The sequence below is a fragment of the Pezoporus wallicus genome, unplaced genomic scaffold, assembly GCF_028554395.1.
Source record: "Pezoporus wallicus isolate ANWC-B61680 ecotype Strahan unplaced genomic scaffold, APGP_CSIRO_Pwel_v1 contig_4816, whole genome shotgun sequence".
In the NCBI taxonomy this organism is placed as follows: Eukaryota; Metazoa; Chordata; class Aves; order Psittaciformes; family Psittacidae; genus Pezoporus; species Pezoporus wallicus.
In genome coordinates, this window is record NW_026640990.1 from 3,785,660 (window position 1) to 3,805,287 (window position 19,628).

The 19,628-nt window shown below is 38.1% G+C and overlaps 1 protein-coding gene across 1 annotated transcript in view; it reads right to left on the bottom strand.

Moving 5' to 3' along the window:
• The window catches only part of CCDC6 (coiled-coil domain containing 6), a 47,816-nt gene that overhangs the window by 21,551 nt on the left and 6,637 nt on the right, over positions 1-19,628 (bottom strand). Inside the window, exon 2 of the mRNA XM_057421491.1 lies at positions 6,648-6,797. Within this exon, the coding sequence (XP_057277474.1) occupies positions 6,648-6,797 (150 nt within the window). The remainder of the gene's footprint in view (positions 1-6,647; positions 6,798-19,628) is intronic.

Genomic DNA, 19,628 nt, shown 5'->3' on the forward strand with positions numbered 1-19,628 from the left:
AATGCGAGTACCATATTACGTACAAAAATTGAGCTGCAACTGCACAATCTTGCCTGTACAATCATTCTTTTTAAAACGTGGTGGAATTTCTGTCACACGGGAACTGATGAGGCTGATCTGCAGCTGCTGTGTAGGATCGACTAAACCTTGCCTCAGGAGCGTGAACACACTTGCAGCCAAAAGACCATTCCCACTGATCAGAAAGCTGCTAAGTGAAGCAATGAAAAATCTAAGGAAACCTACAGACACATTTCCCTTGAGTGCTAAAAGGGGTTATAACTTGACAGCCCTCCTGGACATTCTGATGAGCCCACTTTATCGTGCTACTCCCCTTCACACTATTATTCAGAGTGGAAGAAAAATACTAATAATACATCAAAAAATACGTATTAATGGTGTCTGTCACTCATAATTGAGTAAGATTTTTTCTCTCTTATTTGCTGGGATCATAAGAACAAATCAAAATACTAGAAAACCAGTTAATGCTGAAACCCTAACACTGAAAACCAGAATTGCTAACAATGAGAAAACATCCACTCGTAAAATGCTCGTGGACAGTGTTTATTCTACACTTCTATAATTTTATTTAGTATTTTCAAACTGTTTTTAATTATATGCAGTTACAGCAACAGCTGTTTACAGATACACCTACGGCTGCCAGCTAAAGAGAAGGAAAAAGTGTGTTAGAAAGTGTCACCTTGATGACAATGTCTTGCAGACCTTGAAATGCCCATAAAAACTGCAGGAGAGATACTGGGAGAATTTTCAGGTATGTAAGATCAGAAATGGATTAGGTGCAAGAGAGACAGCTGATACTTTAAAGTGAGAATGGGGTTATCAAATACAAAGCAGCAGAAAAAGTACATGTGTTACTTCTGCTAAGTCCTATAGAAGTGCAGTAATGTCCTTCTATCTCCACAGAAATAAGTTTCCTGATACAATGAAGGACCACACTTACCTTACTTCCTTACTATACTGGCTTATTCTGGGACAGCAAAAAGTTGTTTCGTGAAATAACGAAGGTAATAGATGAAGCACCCCATTAAAAATATAGCCATCCTTTATCCCCCAGACTATGATCTTGTACATTGTACTGAACAGCCTATTTTTAGTACTCCAGCCCTCAAATGTTGTCCAATTCCTCCTTTGCTGCATCCTGAAAGTCCTATTTATTAACAAGTCTGTATCAGCAGTTTGCCTCCTATTTATGTCCAGATGTTCATCAAATAAACGACGGATGCGCTGACTCTGTTTATTCTGCACAATCACATTTGCATTCTTGAGCTGACTCATTGCATTTTGGAGATCAGGAAAGGTAATAGCTAATGTTTACACACATACAGTTTTTGCAAGGATTGTCAAGAATTAGACTTGCATGAGAAATAGTTCTGTATAGCCTCCCAATTAATCTGCCTGACTACACATTATGCTATTATCTTGGCATGTTGAAACATTTTACTTTCAAGGACAGACACTTGGACCAATCTGCACTTCCAAAAGTATAAAGATAATGAAAAAAAAATCTGTAGTTGATTTTGAAAAGGCATGATGCAGGATTTAAGGAATAATTGTCTTTAAGTTCAAATATTATTAAAATTTAATTATTCTTCTGAGCAGCCTTGTTTCACAAAAGATAAAATTTTCAAGATATACTACTTTAAATTTCAAAACAAAATCTCAACAAGTCCACATCCACAGATGTAAGCACAGAGGCTGCATGAAAACACTTCTAATGATACTCTGCAAAATATTGCTACCATTCTATAATGACTACGGACAGAGGACTCTAAAAATACTATTCCAAACTTGCCAGAGCCTTCATCAGGTAGACAAAATTATCATTAGAGAAAGTAGATGGGAAAATATGGGGAATACATACAAGGCCTGTAAGAACTTTATCAGGAATGTACGTGATGAAAAGCTTCTGTCTACTTCAAAAGCCTCTGCTGAGATGCATGGGCTCCTTCCTCTCCCTATCATTCAGCCTAGCAAATTAAAAATTATGCTAAACAAAGGAAATTTAACTAGTAAAAGCATAAACATTTACTATAGTGGCAGTAAAAGGTAATGCCACACAGTTATAAACAGATAATATCAAGCAATGGTATGGCACCAGAAAGCCTGGCAGCAGGAAGAGTTTTATTCCAGTGAAAACACCTTCTTTTTATGTGCTACTGTGTATGTTTAGAATCAATCCGTCATACAGTAAAATGTTTCAGAATTAATTTCTTACAATATTGAAAACCTGATGTAACTGTGTTTTATAATAGCAATGCACACCATGCTGAACTGGGAAACTCTTGTTATGCTGTTAATGAGAAGCCTGGCAGCTCATGCTCCGGCAGACGGCTTTCGCATTTAAAATATTTTAACATCCTGAGAGCTCATTCCAGATGCCACTCAATGTGATGCACAAACCCCTACAATTGTGACAAAGATTTGACAAAGCAAGAAACACACAGGCACTCTGAAAAAGGTCCCTCTGCTAGGTGGCTTTCAACTGAATAATATGGCAGTAATTTTGACACAGCCACAGACTAGCAAACATTCGAAAAATTAAGAGACTATAAATCATATGCAGTTTACCAGAAGTACACCCCTCCCTCTGTTCCAAAAAGCAAAGTCCCAGACAAAACAAATCCATATGCATTTTTTTCTCCCTTAGTCATACAAAAAGCAGGAAGCCATCTGATGCACGATGTCTGACAGCATGGATTTTGAAAGTCTAGTTCCAGGTCAGACCAGTGTTGCCTGGCAAACACAAGAGATTAAGAGTTTAACTCCAAATAGCAAAGAACAGTGGAGCAATCAATTACTGTCCACACTTCCACTGGAGACTACTGTATTTCTGGTTTTGTCATCATCCCATGTCTACATCTAATTCAGCTAGAATTCTCTCCAGAGTCAAGATACCAAAAAAGGAAGTGGGCATTTACCAGTTTGTTATTAGCCTTGTAACTGCTTCATCAGTCTCAAATCCTCTAACAAAGACAGAATGGCTACATTCTAGTAGGTAATGGTAAGTATTGGCACACTCAAATCTCAGGAAAAAATAAAGTAAATTGTAATTATTTTAAATTTCTATCTGAAAAACATGTCAGGAATTTAGCACTTCACCTACATAATTGGAAGAGTATTCCGAACTAGAAAAGATATCATAATAAATACTCAGTTGACTATGTGATGTGTGCTAATAATGCCCACAAAATGAGTTTATTTGTAGTATCAGAAGTTTCTCTTCTCAGACATTTTATCTAGCAGTCAACATGGGTACAACTTCCAGAATTCATAACTGAAAAAAAAATAAAAAAAATCAAAATTTCCAAACAGATAAGCTTTCCGAAAACAAAAATCCATGTCAATATTATTTTCAGTTCTATGCTACTTAAGAAAATTGTCTGCAACTCACCAATATTCTAATATCAACTTACTAGATCCATGATCACTATATAGAAAATTATTTTTGTGGAAACATATTCTAATATTCAAATGTTTCCTAATTCTACAAGTAAGCTCTTCAAGGGAAAGGACAATTTCTTTTGTATAACTTATAAGCATGTTGCTAGTGTTTAGAAGAATACATTTACATATAGTTTTTTGCATTACACAGCAAGTTTTTCACATCAAAGACGTAATCAAGCCATGAAATGAGATCTACATTCAGCATACACACAAACAGAATATTAGTTTTAATATTAACTGTTTGTTTTAGAGCAAACAAACAAGTCCTCCACCTGTACTGCAAGTCTTGAGCCAGGTTTGAAAAGTCACCCAGATGTGTGGACTACAAAATCTGCTGAGCCAGCAGATTCCTTTGACACAGCTTAAATATGCTTTGCACTAGAGCTTTGATATATCCCTTAACATCCTCTCCTCTGTGCACTGCAGGTAAGAGGTGAAACTGTAAGCAAGACAGTCCATGCCACTCACCCTCATAGGTACAACCACTACCAACATCAACAGGATTTTGACATCAGTTCTCCAAGTAAGCTGTGTCAATATTTAAACAGAAGTCAAACTCAGAATTTACTTCCAAAAACTGCTACCTAAGATGATGAGAGAAACTCCACAGTTGTAGGACTAACAATTAGGAACAGAGGTGCATTTAAGAATTATCACCTTTTAAAACCTTCTGGTTGACATGACCACATTTATCAAATGCTAAATGAGACCTACAGGAAGGCCATGTGAAATGAAGTGTAAGTCTGTAGGCTGAGATACTGTTTAATAACAGCAGGTGGTGGTCAGAATTCTACCTGCACATTATTATAGTTACAGCTATGTAGTTACTTTCTTTCAGCAGAAACTTGCAGCTTGCCAACTGAAAGCTAGATAATGTTCACAGGATGACATTGAATCCATAACTGAGAACTTTTTTCAGCTGCTGTACAGGAGAGAGTAACTTCATCAGTTTTATACATGCATTCTGTTTCAGATTTATGTGCTTCTCTGAATATTTCTGCCACTAGTGAGAAAGAAGTTACACCCTTTAAGGTGTGAACCTATTCTGTATAATATTAGTGATTTAAGAACTGTTAAAGATACAGCTTTAAAGCAATCTCAACAGACTTCTAGGAAAAAGGCTAAGCGTATTTTAAGCAATTACTAGATATATCAATTTAGCTGCTGCAGAACTTGTGCAGAACGAATTTGTATGCAAGGTCACTACATGAGTTCAAAACTCTTTGGCCAAACCAAGTGTAATTCATGCTTTTACTTTAAAAAACTTAAGTTTTACTTTGCTCTACACAATATATAGAACAGTCCCAGGTAAACGGTTCTGTAACCAGTTTCCACATACCCCTTTCAACTAAACATTAGCTTCAGACTTCAACGCCAAGGCCAGCCCTCAAGAATCCCTGACCCAGGAGACCAGGGAGAAGGGAAATCTTTCCCTTGGCTGAGAAGGACTGGGTCAGAAAATACTTAGACAAACTTGACATTTACAAGTCCAAGGGCCCTGATGGATGCACACGAGTGCTGAGGAAACTGGCAGACATCATCACGAGGCTACTCTTGATCATCTGTGAAATGTCATGGCAATCAGGAGAGGTGCCTGAAGACTGGAAGAAGGCAAATATCACCCCAGTTTTCAAAAAGGGCAAGGAAGATGACCCTGGGAACTACAGGCCAGTCAGCCTCACCTCAGCTCCCTGAGCTAGACTCTTCTTGGTGGTGCCAGGTGAGAGGCAATGGGCATAAGCTAAAAAACAGGGAGTTCCATCTGAGTTCTTGAAGAACTTCTTTACTGTGAGGGTGACTGAGCATTCAAATAGGTTGCCTAGAGAAGTTGTGGAATCTCTTTCTCTGCAGATAATTGAGATCCATCAAGACACAAACCTGAGTAATGTGCTCTAGGTGACCCTGCTTGAGTACGGAGGTTGGCCTAGATGACCAGCAGTGGTCCCTTCTAACCTCAACCATCCTGTGAACATTGCTCAACACACAATTTCTCCCTTTACTCGAAGAGACTTTTGTGGGAAACTTTTCCTACAGCAATATCTACATCTTATTTCTATTAGAAAAGAACACTCAATGTCCCTATTTTACTACCATCTGCTTCTCTGTTTTTCATAAAAATGCATGACTTTGAAAGGAAATGAATGTCTTATTCAGAAACATTCTTGTCAGTCCTCAATAACAGCAAAGGGAAATAGTAATACTAGATGGATAATATTTTATCTTCATACTTAACTTACTATGTGATAATAGGCACCAAACAGACAAAGCCACAGTAAGTATCAGTTTTCAGTAGCAAAAGCATTAGATAGATAGGATTAGCTCTAACATGGTTTACAGTGTATTTCCTAACTGTAGAGATAAACATGCCTCAAGACTCCAGGTGCAGAACATAATAAATGCTTACGACATACAAATTAGGTTCTTTCAAATTGACTAGTTTTTCATGACAAAGCTTGTAAGTAATGGCACAAAAAAATGCCACAGTGCATCACACCAACAATTTACCTTAGTACCCTGTTTCCTAAGAGAGAGGCCAAAAGCAGTTACTTAGGCTACTCTATCAGAATAGGGCAAGCATGTACAACACTTTCAAAACTTACCCACTTTCAAACCATTAGCAACTTTGCTAATGAAAAGAAGTTCCTCTGACATAAATTGTCCCAACATCTTCAACTTTTTACTTTTAGCACACAACTGATGTGTTTTAATTCAAGAGAAGCAACTGGTTTCTTTAAAAGTATGGATAAACTTAGTATCTGTATGTAGACAGTCTCCTTCAAGCATCACTGCATATTCTTGTATATAAAGTTCAATATTTCAAGACTCCTGTTAAATATCAAATATTCCAGAAAAAAAGTGTGTTTCATTAACATTTTAAATTAACCAGTAACTCTTTTCTGTGAGACAGTGAACATTTACTTTAAGCTACATCCATTCCTTTGCACCTCTGTACCAACTTTCAGTTTCTCAACACCATGAGTTTGCAGATGGAAACTTTAAAGCAACATATTAAAAAACACTTACTTACTACACTTCTTGTACTTAGCTTTTATTAAGCATCAGCTTTACAACAGCTACAACCTGACTACATCACTCTGACTGCAGTCACACTAACAAAAAAGTTCAGCCACCAGGCAGTTGGTCCCGAGGCTCTTGGGAGAAATGTCAGGAAAGGCACCACTTACCTGCATCAGTTTTCTTGACAGCTCATTAGTGAGAAATTCCTCTTCCTTTTCATAGTTTACTGCAAGTGTTTCTTTTTCTTTCTGCAGAGCTTGAATCTTCTTAAATAGAGTGTTACTGATGAATTCCTCTTCTTGCTCTGCCCTTGCTTGCTGTGACGTAAAGATACAGTTTTAAGTAAAAAGGGAGCAAGCTTCCAATTAAAAGGTTCAATTACTGCATTCTCCTTTAAAAGCCTGCCCTCCCTCCCTTGCTATTTTTATCTTGCCCCCTATAGTCCTGGAGAACAACAGTAGGCTGAATCTAAGTGCTGTTACCATCCATCCCCTTTTCTAACATAATAGCACCTTTCTTCCTTTTTTATTCCCCATCTTTCAACTTGGGAAACTACAGTGGTGCTTTAAAGAGGCCTCTCCCAAACCAAACGCAAGAACTCCCCAACCTTTTAAGCTTTATAAAAGCACTACTGATTTTCAGGAACCTACTCTTACCTATTCTATTCAAAAAACAAACTCATTTCTAAATGTTCCGTTATGAGCTGAAGCACATCTCTGAGACTGCTGCCTTCAGCACTGTGCCTTCTTTCCAGATCCCTTAGGCTGTAGCCCTGCTTTCTAGGAGTCAAATAACACATTTATTCTTTCACCCAGAGATGCCTTGCTTCTGAGCTGCAGGCAGCATGGGTTTTTCATGAGGATTTCCACCCAATCACCAGACCAGGAAAACATACTACTTCCCAGAACTGTTACTTCCCTACATACAACATTAAAAAATGATATATGGTAGCTCTAACCCAAGGATTTCTAAGTTTAACAAGAGGGGAGCTACTCTGGAAATCTTCCCCAGGAAGATTCACTAGAGAAGACAATTTCCATTTCAGCTCTCCTCTAACACCTAGGCATTGCTCCACAGAAAGCCAGCCTATAAGCTCGCTCCCTCACATTCCCTACAGTTGTTGGGATTTTTTTTTAATGTACATACTAGAAACTTGATAAATGGAACACAGAAGTCATCTTTTGGGATTCTGCTCTAAAAGGCCGCAGAGGAAATTTCATATGGGCAAACGAAAGATCACAGCTACAAATTGATAGAGACAACTCTTAATTCCACAGTCCAGACAGAGCACAGAACAACAGAATGACAAATTCTGAATTACAAAGCCACCACAAATGAGACAATGTAATGCTGAGGAGTGTTTTCATCCCCTGCAATAAAATCCACATCACCTGAACTGCAGATTTGTGATTTGCCCTGATTCTAGTAAAAAGATACAAGTTTATAGCTTACAATATGTAAAGATTAGAAAAGTTTTATTTTAGTGAAATTTGGTACGACGAAAATTTAAGAACTGATACAGAAGCACAACTAGAGTTTTACTGAAAGCTTAGCTTCCATAATCTTCTGCCCAAATGTGCCCCCCCCCCCCCCATCTCTTTATACGTAGTGTACACTGGAAAAATACTCAAAAGATTCCATTATGTCAGTGACTTTTTTAACTGAATTATATATTCACTAGTAATCTAAGAGACAATTAGGCAGAGAAACCTTCCATGCTTACAAAAAAAAAAATTCTTAAAGAACATAAATGTCTTTAAATTTGGTGGAACAATAGGACAATTGTAAATCTTCCATATGATATCACCAGTGTCATAAAACCTAAAGCAGTGATTTGGAACCTTCCCAGTTGAGTCCTCCTTCCATCAAGTCCTTCTCTTCACATCTTTATCTCTGCCTTCTTTTATCTTCTCCCATCTCTATTGCTTTCTTTTCTTGGCTTACTATCTATCTGCCACCAGCTCCCTTCTCCTATCACCAGCAATGCTGGAACTAACCCAGCCAGGAAGAGAGAGGAACCAGGGGCATTTTATCAGTTTAGGAGCTTAGGTCTTGCACAGAAACCCCTCTCTAATGTTTGCGCATGCGAGAACTGCTAGTCCAGCATATTCAGCACTGGTATTATTACTTGTCACATCAAGGCAATGTAGATTCGTTCAACAGCTCTGAAAAATGCTGTCAGCTCACATCTCGGAGGATTAAAAGTCAAGGAATCTAACATGTCTATAGCATCATCTATCACTTTCTAAACGGGGCTTTACTTAGAGCTACTAGCAATCCTTTGTCTTCAGAGACATTTCAGAACAGACTAAATAAGTCAAATTGCAAAGGTTCACTATCCTCAAATTGTTAAAAATCATGCATGCTGTTCCAAACTCAACTCCTCCATTGTCTTCACTACACAGAATTTCTACTACTGTCTGCTTTTCAATGTTCAGACACCAAAGGACAGTGATTCAGACCAAGCTTACCTAAAATTGAATTAGAAAGTGCTTGGTTGTAAGAACAGAAAAGAATCAGAATGTTTCTACTCTGATTTCTGTTCATCTCCAACTTGCACAGATTTGTTCTGCTCAGTCTTTGTACCAATCAAAAACTGTAAAACCACATTATCACAGCATCAACACTTCGTGGCCAGATCCTGGTGTTACATTAATGATGGGTATTAAGGTCAATGAGAACACAGGTTGCCAAGATCACAGCCCACTCCTAGCCAAACAGCGTTGCCCCTCCTTTGTGCTTGCATGGGTGCTCATGTGGCCAGGCAGCAGGCCAGCACAGGCAGAAGGAGACACCCAAAAACTAATAATCCTTTCCCTTCCTCCTCCCATTTTTCTTTCTTGGATCTGCTTCCTCAACTGGCATATCATACAGGCAGAGTGCTGGCACACAGAAACTAAGAATGAACAACCATAATTCAGACCTGCTTAAAAACTGCTCTGCAACAGCCCCCTCAGCCTACACCATGCAGGACACCGCGTTACATTCAAGTGGCACAAAGAAAAAGCCAAGTATGATTTCATCTGCCTCCATTACACAAAGAATGTATTTCTCAACTGAATAAAAAGCAGGAATCATATAAATTTAAGTATGAACTGTAAGTTCCAGACATCCATACATCACATTTAATACACTGAATCTCCACTTACATTACCCAATAGTCAGCAATTTCAACACAAACTTTTTAGTCAAAAGCCATCATACAATTATTAAAACTGGGTAAAAAAAAAATAAAAAAAAAATCACATGATGCATTACTGTATTTCTTCTAAATCCACATTTTCATTCTCAAACTTTCCCTGCATCTTGTCACTCATTACTCTGAGATAGTTCAATTAGCTTAAGTAATAAAATACTTCGTATGTACCTTAGCATTCCCAAAATCTTAAAATCTGTTACTCAGGCCATAATCAAACTGACATTGTAAAACAGTCACTAAAAAATTCCCAGTTTTTAATACTATTTCGTGCACAGGCTCTGCCACTCCAATCTTTTTCTGGATGCGCATACACTGTTTCTATACAGATAATCTGCCTTTTTATTAAGTATCTTTATTTGAAAAGAGGTTCTGATATGATGAGCAAAAAAACAGAAACAGAACATGGAAATCAGATAGTAGGTCTTCTGTGAGGATATAGCATTCTTGTTTCATCTGTTATTCATATCACAGTCAACATCCAAAACCACTAATGGCAATTCACTGAGTTCTGTGTGCCATATTACAAGGTAAATTGCTAAGGATTTGAGTGATATAAAATGACAACACCTGATCGATCACTCTACCTCTGGAAATCTGAAGCAAGCAATCTACCTCCACCACAGATTTTCTGCACAACCAGTCATGTCCACTTGCCTCCTGTGTCTCAAAACAGCATGTATAGCTAAGAACGTTTCATGAACACATCCACTAAGGAAAATCTGCAATTATTGTGGACAAAAGCAAAAATGGCAAAGACTTTGCAAGAAATCAAGAATGAAGAGGGGTGAAAAAGCAACTCAGGCACATAAGACACACAAAACCTATATTCTAAGAAGAAAAAATCCTATTATTCCTAATGTGAAATTTTGATCACCAGGCAGAGCTGATGCATAGTGTTGTAAAAACCTGTCCTTGTGATCTTACAATCCAGTGAGCTAATTTTAAAAGAATTAAGAAACATATTGATCCTAAACTTTATATAGTAACTGAGTATATTAGGAATTGAATCTCATCCAAAGTTATTTTTCCACATGCTGCATATACTAGCATAAACTGTGAAAAGCTTAGTGTTAAAATCTTTTCCTGTTCTCAGTTCTTCCTTCTGTAAATATACCTTTAGCAGACCAAATTCACACTGCTGTCTTTCCCTTTGCCCTCTTGCTTCTAGTACATGCAGCAGCTTCCGCTTATAGTGGGATGCTTTCTTTTGGTATCACTGACCACATTGCACTAGTGGCACTATTACATGAAGGAGCAAAATCCAACATTTCCAGGGAGGCATCAGCTTAAACACAGTAAAAAACAAACAAACCAACCCCCCCAAAAAACCCCAAAACAACCCCGAAAAGCACACACACACACAAAAAAAACACCAACCAAAAAAAAACCCCTCCACAATACCACAGCTCTCTATGCTTCCTTCCCCCCCCGGTTACTTCTAAAAGCTTCACAAACCTTCCTGATACTGCACAGTAAGTAAGCAGGTTCAACTCACAATTAATACCTACTCCTTAGAATGAGTACATTATCAGTGATCTGACATGAAAAAGTTCTTGCATTTCAATTTTCTCACTACAGACACAATTTCAGTAACAACTGTTTCACACACTGTTCCAGTCACCTACATTTGACCACCTGAAAGCCAGATACCAAGCATGCCTGGCTTGCATGGTGACAAAGCATCACCTGTCTCCAGTATCATCCATAGTAGAGGCAACACTAGATTTCAGAGGATCTTGTTGGAAACAGCCTATCAAGTACTGTTTGATCTAATCCACTCTTGAAGCTCCCTCATGTTTATGGAAAGAGCCACCACAACCTCTTCACCATTCATCCACCCTTTCACGGTGCATTTTCTGCTGACAGGACCTTACAGAGAATATAAGCCTGAAGATGGAGCTGAAGAGCAGTTTAATTTAGTTACTGTACACAGACACTCAATCTTAGCTACTGAATATAGACTGAAAGGTTGGGGCAACCTTGGAAACAGATGATCTCAGTTGCTGCACATGTTACACTCAACTAAAGCTGTCACTTCAGATAGCAGCCTTTCCAAAAGTCTTACCAAAAAAAAGAAAAAAAGAAGTAAAAAGGGCACAAAGTGCAGAAAGTTACATGATTTTAGAACATGCACTTCTTGAATAAAATAAACCAAAGTTTCCTAATTCTGAAGTATACACTTCTCTAGCAACACTAACTCAAGTTAGTGCTCTGGCCATACTTTTTGGCACCAGCTGAAAATGGTATGAAAAATTACTGGTTTACAAATGCAATATATATTCCAATGAACTGATACCATAACCTTACAAGAGGAATTTTCACAGTGCAGATCTCTCAGGCTGAAGCAATTTTTTCAGCTGCACCTCAAAAGAGCACACTGCATGCAGTGTGTGTTTTGGACAAGGAGAAACATGAACCACAAGAACATAAGTCGACAGTAACTCAGAAGCGAACAGCTCACGCTACTGCCAACTATCACAACTGCCCAGCAGCAAACTTCAATTTGTAAGGGATGAAGGACAAGGAAGTTCCCCTGAAGTCCCAGTATGATGTGGGTGCAGCTTACCCCCAGATAAAGGTACTTTTTCAGCTGGGTAGCCTATCTGCAGAGAAAAGAGAGTGAATGCTCTTGGGGCTGAAGTGGTGAGCTGGAATTAAAGTTCTGAGTTCAATTTGTAGTGTGATTTCCTGTTTAATCTGTGGCAGCCCCTCCAGGGCCACTGCCTTAGTTCAGACATAAAGTACTCAACCCCCCCTCCCCCCCCCCCAGATGCGCTTTCAGGAGTAACAGCTACGCAAATAGCAGAACTATGCATTTTTATTCTTGGATGTACAGTATCCCATAGAAGCCCCATACTTTTGAAAATAAACCAACAAGCAGTAACACCTAGGTATGTCTCCTTTAGACCCCCAAGCTGCTGGGCTTTTTTCTTTTTAAAAAAACCACACAAATGTGGTAAATGAGGAGGGAAGAGGTCGGTTGGTTTGTTTTCAAAAAAAAAACAACAAAACACAACAAAACAACCCAAAACCCGAATTTAGGGGCTTACCAGATGGTATTTACAAAACACGATAACACGGGGAAAAAAAAAAAAAAAGTATTGAACCTCAGCCTGTTAACTTCAACTACTCCAGATGTTACCTATCATGTAACATTAAAGCCACATGCAGAAATGCCTCAAAACACAATTCCTGCTACATTTCAGCTATTCGGTAGATGAGTCCTGCTGTAAGAGAGGAAAGAAATATCTGGGTTTTATTACAATAATAACAGAATATCTGTATGATAAAGAATTATTTAAAGTGTTATAGTACAGTTCTTTTTAATTTCCATTTATACTTGGAAATTCTCTCTTCCCTTCATCCTCCTCACTCCCTTCCTTTTTAAAAGGTCAATTAGGTTTTGCCTGGACACATCAAAATGCTCCTGTCACAACACTCCTACTGCTAAATCCAGTCACACCAAGTTTTTCACTCAATGCCTACCAAGTGACCCAGCACACTGCCACATGAATCTGCAATGGCCCCATACTCACTACAGAAATGAGATGAGTCAAAGGATGCCAGACAAATATTTTCCTTCCAAGTCCGTTTTAACCATAGCCAGGTGTCTTCAGCTCAACACCCCCCATGCAGCCTTATGAGACTTTCTCTTAAAAAATCATTTAACTTCGAGTGCATACATCTTGTGGTTTGGAAAGCCAAACAAGGAATAGCACTTTAAAAGAGCTCTCAGAATTGACCAGCTCCCTAAACTAAAAAATTTAGGAGTATTAGTACATGTTAAATAATCTCTTAGCATCAGCAATGAAGTAAATTGTTTGATGGTATGCAATTCCATTCCACTTCAGATTTATAAACAATTAAAATAGCTTCTTTGCATTTTGATGCTGATCTGCAAGTCTTGCACAACTGAAACATAAAGTAGTGAAAATGAAATAAGCAAGTTATAAAAAGGCTCATTTCACAAGCATAAATATTCATAAAATTAATATATTTGGTTCATTACTAACAAAATATAACAAGCTATATGAAATTCATAATACAATCAACTTTTGAATTTACTTAAATTATTTTAAATTAATTTAAATCCCTTTCTTCAAAACAGATAACAAATGGGAGTATACTCTATTCAAGGGGGCTTTATTATATCAAACCACTGGCATTTAATAGTTAATAAAAATGCAGCACATAAAAGCCACATTTTCAGTGATAATGTCAAGACAGTCTAGAAAAACATCTCAAACCTCAAGTAACTTTTACTTAGCAGTTTAACCATGACCACACACAGTTATGCAAGTCAATGTAATTAAAGACTATACAGTAATAAAGCACCACAAAGGAAAGATAGTATGGTTGTACAGGCAGGCATAAAACATTTCCTATTCTGAGTGCTCAACATTACAACCTTAACATCAGACTATTCATTAGACACATGTTTTATAGCACTTATTTTTCAGTCACTTAAACATCATCATGTAGAACAAGCTCCCAGACGGTTATCAGGGCTGGAGTCTCTGCTTCCAGTATGCAAGAGCTGTAACCTGAGACAACAGAAGTTAGGGGCCAAGGCAGGAATGACCTAGCAGGAAAATTAAATCTAGCCCACAGACCTTTCCAAATGGCTCTATTTCTATTTTCTATGAGATGGAGGTTGTTTCTCCATTTCATCACTGCACATACACACTAAGTCTACATTTCCTGCACTTTTTACATATTTAGAAGCAGTGGATTTTCGATACATGTGTCTACGTGAGTACAGTGCATACAAGCAACAAGCCCAGCTCCCCCAAGTCCTCAAGTTCACTACATATAAGCAAAATATTTCTTCAAAATACACAATAAATGTTCCTCAGAATGATCATAATGACTGCATGTGCAAGCACAGCCAGGAAGGCATTAAAAATGGTGCCATACTACACAACTCCCTTCTCAGCTCAGCAGAGCCAAGTGACCATTCCCAGCACAAAGGTTACCTCTTCAGAAGATACGTCTGCTTTGCTAGGCTCTTCCAAATTTTTGTAAGTTTGTACCCAAGTGCAGGTTCACAGTGACAGCAAATATGAAAAATAAAACTACACTGTCACATCAAACACTAAACCAAAGTTTGAAATACCTCTCCGAATAATCCTTGACTGATGACTACTTGAAAGAAGTTTTTGCTTTACGCTGCCAGTGACACTGCTGTTCTACTACTGAATTTTTTGTACTGTTAATAGTTCACTAGTTAATCAATGTGAAAAACAAACAGAATACAGAAGCACATGGAACAGATTTAGCTTTTGTTTAGCCTCAATATAAAAACTGCTCAAAACACATCACAAGGATGCACACATAGCTAGATTTGTAGTTTTATGTTTAGTTTGCCTGAGTTTTTGAACCTTCAGATTTCTGGACATGAAAGACATAAAACACAAAACTGCTTTTAGCTACTGCTGTAGGATATACTGTTTTGTTATTTGTGTTTGTTTGTTGTTTTGGTTTGGTTTCTTTTAAACTTATTTTCCATATCCTGCATGATCACTAGAACTAGCTAGCATCCTTTTAAAATGCTGTGGTTTTATTTGACTTGCATGTAAAATACCCAAGTTTAACATAATCTGGTTGTGTTGTGCTACTTTGAAATGGATGATCAACAGCTTAAATCTCAGCAACATCACCACTCAGTACTAGAGCCTACAAGAAATATAGTACTGCAGCAAATCAATCCAAATTAGTCTGCAGTATCAGATGTCTAATGTATAAATGCTTCTTCAGCTAACATATTTTTTTGCCTGCTTTCCACCCAACTGATAAATCATCATTTATCTTTGATGTACCCACACATTAACTAGACTACTTTGCTGGACTGACCAATTCACAAACTCAATTTTGTACACTCCTGAAGTTTCAGAGCAGGAAAAACAAAAAGATTTAGCAGAAGAACAGACAACTAGGTGACTAATTTACTACACTGCTTCTGTTCTGAGGTATACATGTTTCTGCTAAAAAGCACTGAGCTTTGTTTTAAAATCACAAACTTCTGCTTAAAACACAACCTCAGCACACTATTGTTAAAAGCAGCTTTGCTGCCACAACTGTTCCTCTATTCAAAGACAAAAGAGCACAAATAAAAGCAGGGAGAAGAGATTTAATAGTCACATCCCTACCCCCAGAATAACCTTCATTAAAATCCTTCTTCACTTTATGTAGCTCAGGTCAGTCATTTCAAGCATGCAATATAAAAACTTCTTCATCAGAGTATATAAAAGAGTCAAAGTGTAATTTTGTTACACCTAGCTTTTCCAGCTGGAAGGTGTCAGACCACTGTTGCATGGCATTCCAACACAGCGCTACTGGCCTGCCACAGGTATCAGCAACTACCCTGGGCAGAAGACTGCAAGTTTCCTCAGCTCTAGACTGGGTCCTGAGCTGAAACAACTGTGAACTCATCATCCGTCTCTTCTAGATCCTTCGGCACTTGTAAATCCTTCTTTCAGGTTTGTACAACCTGTAGTATATTAGTGTATCAATATTGATGAACTCGCCTTTAAATGTATTGAAACTACGGAGAAGGACTACCCTACCAAAATCCAGTTCTGGAGTTTACAGGAAACCCCGGAATCCAGTTAGCATGAGATGCTCACCATGTCATTTCTTGATTAACTTTCTTTAATTTTTCTTTTTTGCCTGGGGGGTTGGTTGGTTGAAGTGACTAGCTGAAATACGACAGCAATGTTTTTCCCCACACTAACAAGGTGTCCCTAGACACTCAAGGTAACCAGCCTCTCAAGAGCGCTCTTAAAATCTCCCATAATTTCCTCTTGCATACATTCACTTAGTAGAGAAACACTTTCCAGTGATATAAAAGTGCTGGTGACAAAGCTTATTGATTATAATCATACCTTAGTCTACACCAACACATTCACAAAGTAAATACCACACTGTCCATCCCACTGGTAAGACACATCGGCTCTAACTCCATCACAGCAAATAAATGTTTCTACTTATCCTTCCTGAAAGTCACTAAGTGGAGTAATTTTTTTTTCCCTTCTCTACAGCTTGGACATCTTATAGTACATCCATGGTGTTCTGAAGAGCAATCTCTCTTCAGATTTTCAAGGCAAGAAACAAGTCTACCAATTTAGTGTATGAAAATATGATGAGGAATATGGAAAAAAAAACAACCCATCCATTGCTCTGTATCCTCTGCCTCTGATCTGTACAGAGGCTTGTAGGATGGGGGCGGGGGAATACAATAATCCTTGAATAGTCACTCCATACAGAACTGGATAATTAGGCGTAGAGAATGTTTTGGGAAATGCCTACCCATTTTTCTACTCCTGGAGCACGAAATTTCCAGCTACATTGTCTCAATTTTCAGAGAAAATCAAGCGGCTTTGGCAGATCTACATCTCAGGTTAAATTTACTGTTGGAAAAGGACTCTGGAGGTGTCCCTTCTCCTGACACAACCAGGATTTCAGGGACTGATTACACTGCTTTTTGCCTAATGAACGGATTCCTGGAAACACCAGCAGACAAAACTTCTACTCTTCATTTTTAACAGATATGAAAAAACACATACTGCTTAAAGCTCTTGAAAACAGGTGGTTAAACCTCTGTATTTTGCAAAATGCACAGTAACTGCTTTTGTTGTTTATTTGAAGGTGAAGGGAAACAAAGCGTAAATCCCACTACTACCAGAAAAAAAAACTGCCCCATTACACACTGTTGGGTTTTATTACGTCTGACTTGTCAAGAAACATTTATACTTACATTCAGGACCAAAGCATATCACTGTGGGAATTACTTATATATGTGATAGGATTTTTAAATATGATTAGTATCAAGAACAATAAAGCAACTGAAAAGACCTTAGCTTTGTGGCAATAAGCAGAAACAACATTTTTATATAGTTTAAAGAATTAAAACATCTGAGGAAACTTTACAGCTGGCTGAAACAATGTTAGGCTGTTTTAATCTACAGCAGATCTGAAGAGATTTGTATCTACCTCACTAAGCCTACCTCAAACCGAAAAACATTATGTGTAACGTTAATGCACAGAATACGAGTTTTCAAATAAAGTCAAATTCAAAGTTGAGAGGAGAGGAAAAAGGCCTTATCCTAATAGTTTCTGTAGCAATTAGAGCTGAGCTGAGGAAATATCCTCTTTTCCAGGGAAAAAATTCTGCAGAGGAAAGCACGAAGCGATAGAGGACTTTCCATAGCTGAAAGGACTGGCTCCATATGCAACAATCAGCCTACAATGTCTGTATTTTAACTGAAAAGTTAAAACCAAACCCTCAAGTGTCAGGATTAAAAATTTCTTCAACATTTCTGCAAATCACAGAATCTTAGAATGGTTTGGGTTGGAAGGGACCTTAAAGATCACCTAATTTCCAACCCTCCAGACATGGGCAGGGACACCTTCCACTAGACCTGATTGCTCAAAGCCTGGTCCAACCTAGCTTAGAACACTTCTTCCACGGATGGAGCCCCCACAATTTCTCTGGGCAACCTGTTCTGGCGCCTCACCACCCTCCCAGTGAAGAATACCTAATCTAAATCTACCCTTTTTCAGTTCAAAGCCATTCCACCTCGTCCTTGCACTACATGCCTTTGCAAAAAGTCCCTCTCCAGATTTCTTGTAGGCCTCTTTCTAAGTACTGGAAGCTGCTCTAAGGTCTCTTTGGAGCCTTTTCTTCTACAGGCTGAACAAGCCCAACTCTCTCATACTATCTTCACAGGGGAGGTGCTCCAGCCCTCTATTCATCTTTGTGGCCCTCCTCTGGACTCTCTCAAGCAGGTCTATGTCCTTCTTGTGTTGGGGGCCCTGCAACTGAAAATAGTACTCCAGATGAGGTCTCATAAAAAAAAAAACTAAAACACATCTCTCCTTCAAAATGTTTTTAAGTCACTGGAGATTCACTGAGAAAGAATGGCCATTAGTCTCAGTAAATGTTCAAACTCAACATAAAACAGTACTCTTAAAAGCTGACTACAAACCACTTCTGACATACAATTCAAGATACAACCTCAGTGACAGAGTTCACCTAAGAGAAAAGTAAAATTACTTTCTATACATACTAGCATGCCTACGGTAACACCAAGAACTTTGCTTATTAAAAATTCCCAATTGTATTCTACAGTCTCAGTTCTTATTTCACTTTCATCTCCAAAATAATTCAGAGCAATATACCAGTATTCCTACTGGCTGATGACATTCCACCATTATTAAGCACAGGAACATCAATAAAGTAACAGACAAAAAAGGTAGAGCCGATCTGCAATATTTAAAGGCAAGCAAAACACAGATGGCTATCAGTTTGGTATCAACCCACTGACAATACTGGAAACAATTTACTGTGTGAAGGACAGAAATATGAAAAGGGTTATTCAGCATGATTTTACAGAGAAAAAGTTGTGGCAGATCAGCAAAGATTCATCTTTCAGGCAAGAACTGTTTATAATAAAGATAACTGCAAAGGTGTATGATGCATATATGGCACCTATATGACTTCCTGACTTAGCAATACATGTCATACATTATTTAAAATTGGTTATAATCAAAGTATACAGTAGGATTTCAAAAATGGATTATTGACTTCAAAACATTAGTTTTTCACTAGAAATTTCACACCAACATGCACTAAGCATGATGTACAAAATATTCACTAGCTATTAGCCTTCAGTAAGCCATTCCTGATAAATTCTGGGAGACTGAGATTGGCAAGACTGTGAAAAAACAAAAAGAGGACAGCCGCCTTCACATTTTGTTTCATTTGAAACAAATTAATTCCACTGAAGTTGCACTTCTGAAAAAAGGACCAGTCTTGCAGAGAATGGTCATGGAGAGAAGTAACAAACAACACCTCTGTATTAGCTTCATGTGAGACGCTGTAACACATGCGACCCAACACATGCTATCAAAAAGAGAGACAGCTCACCTTCTCTTTTGTACATAGCAT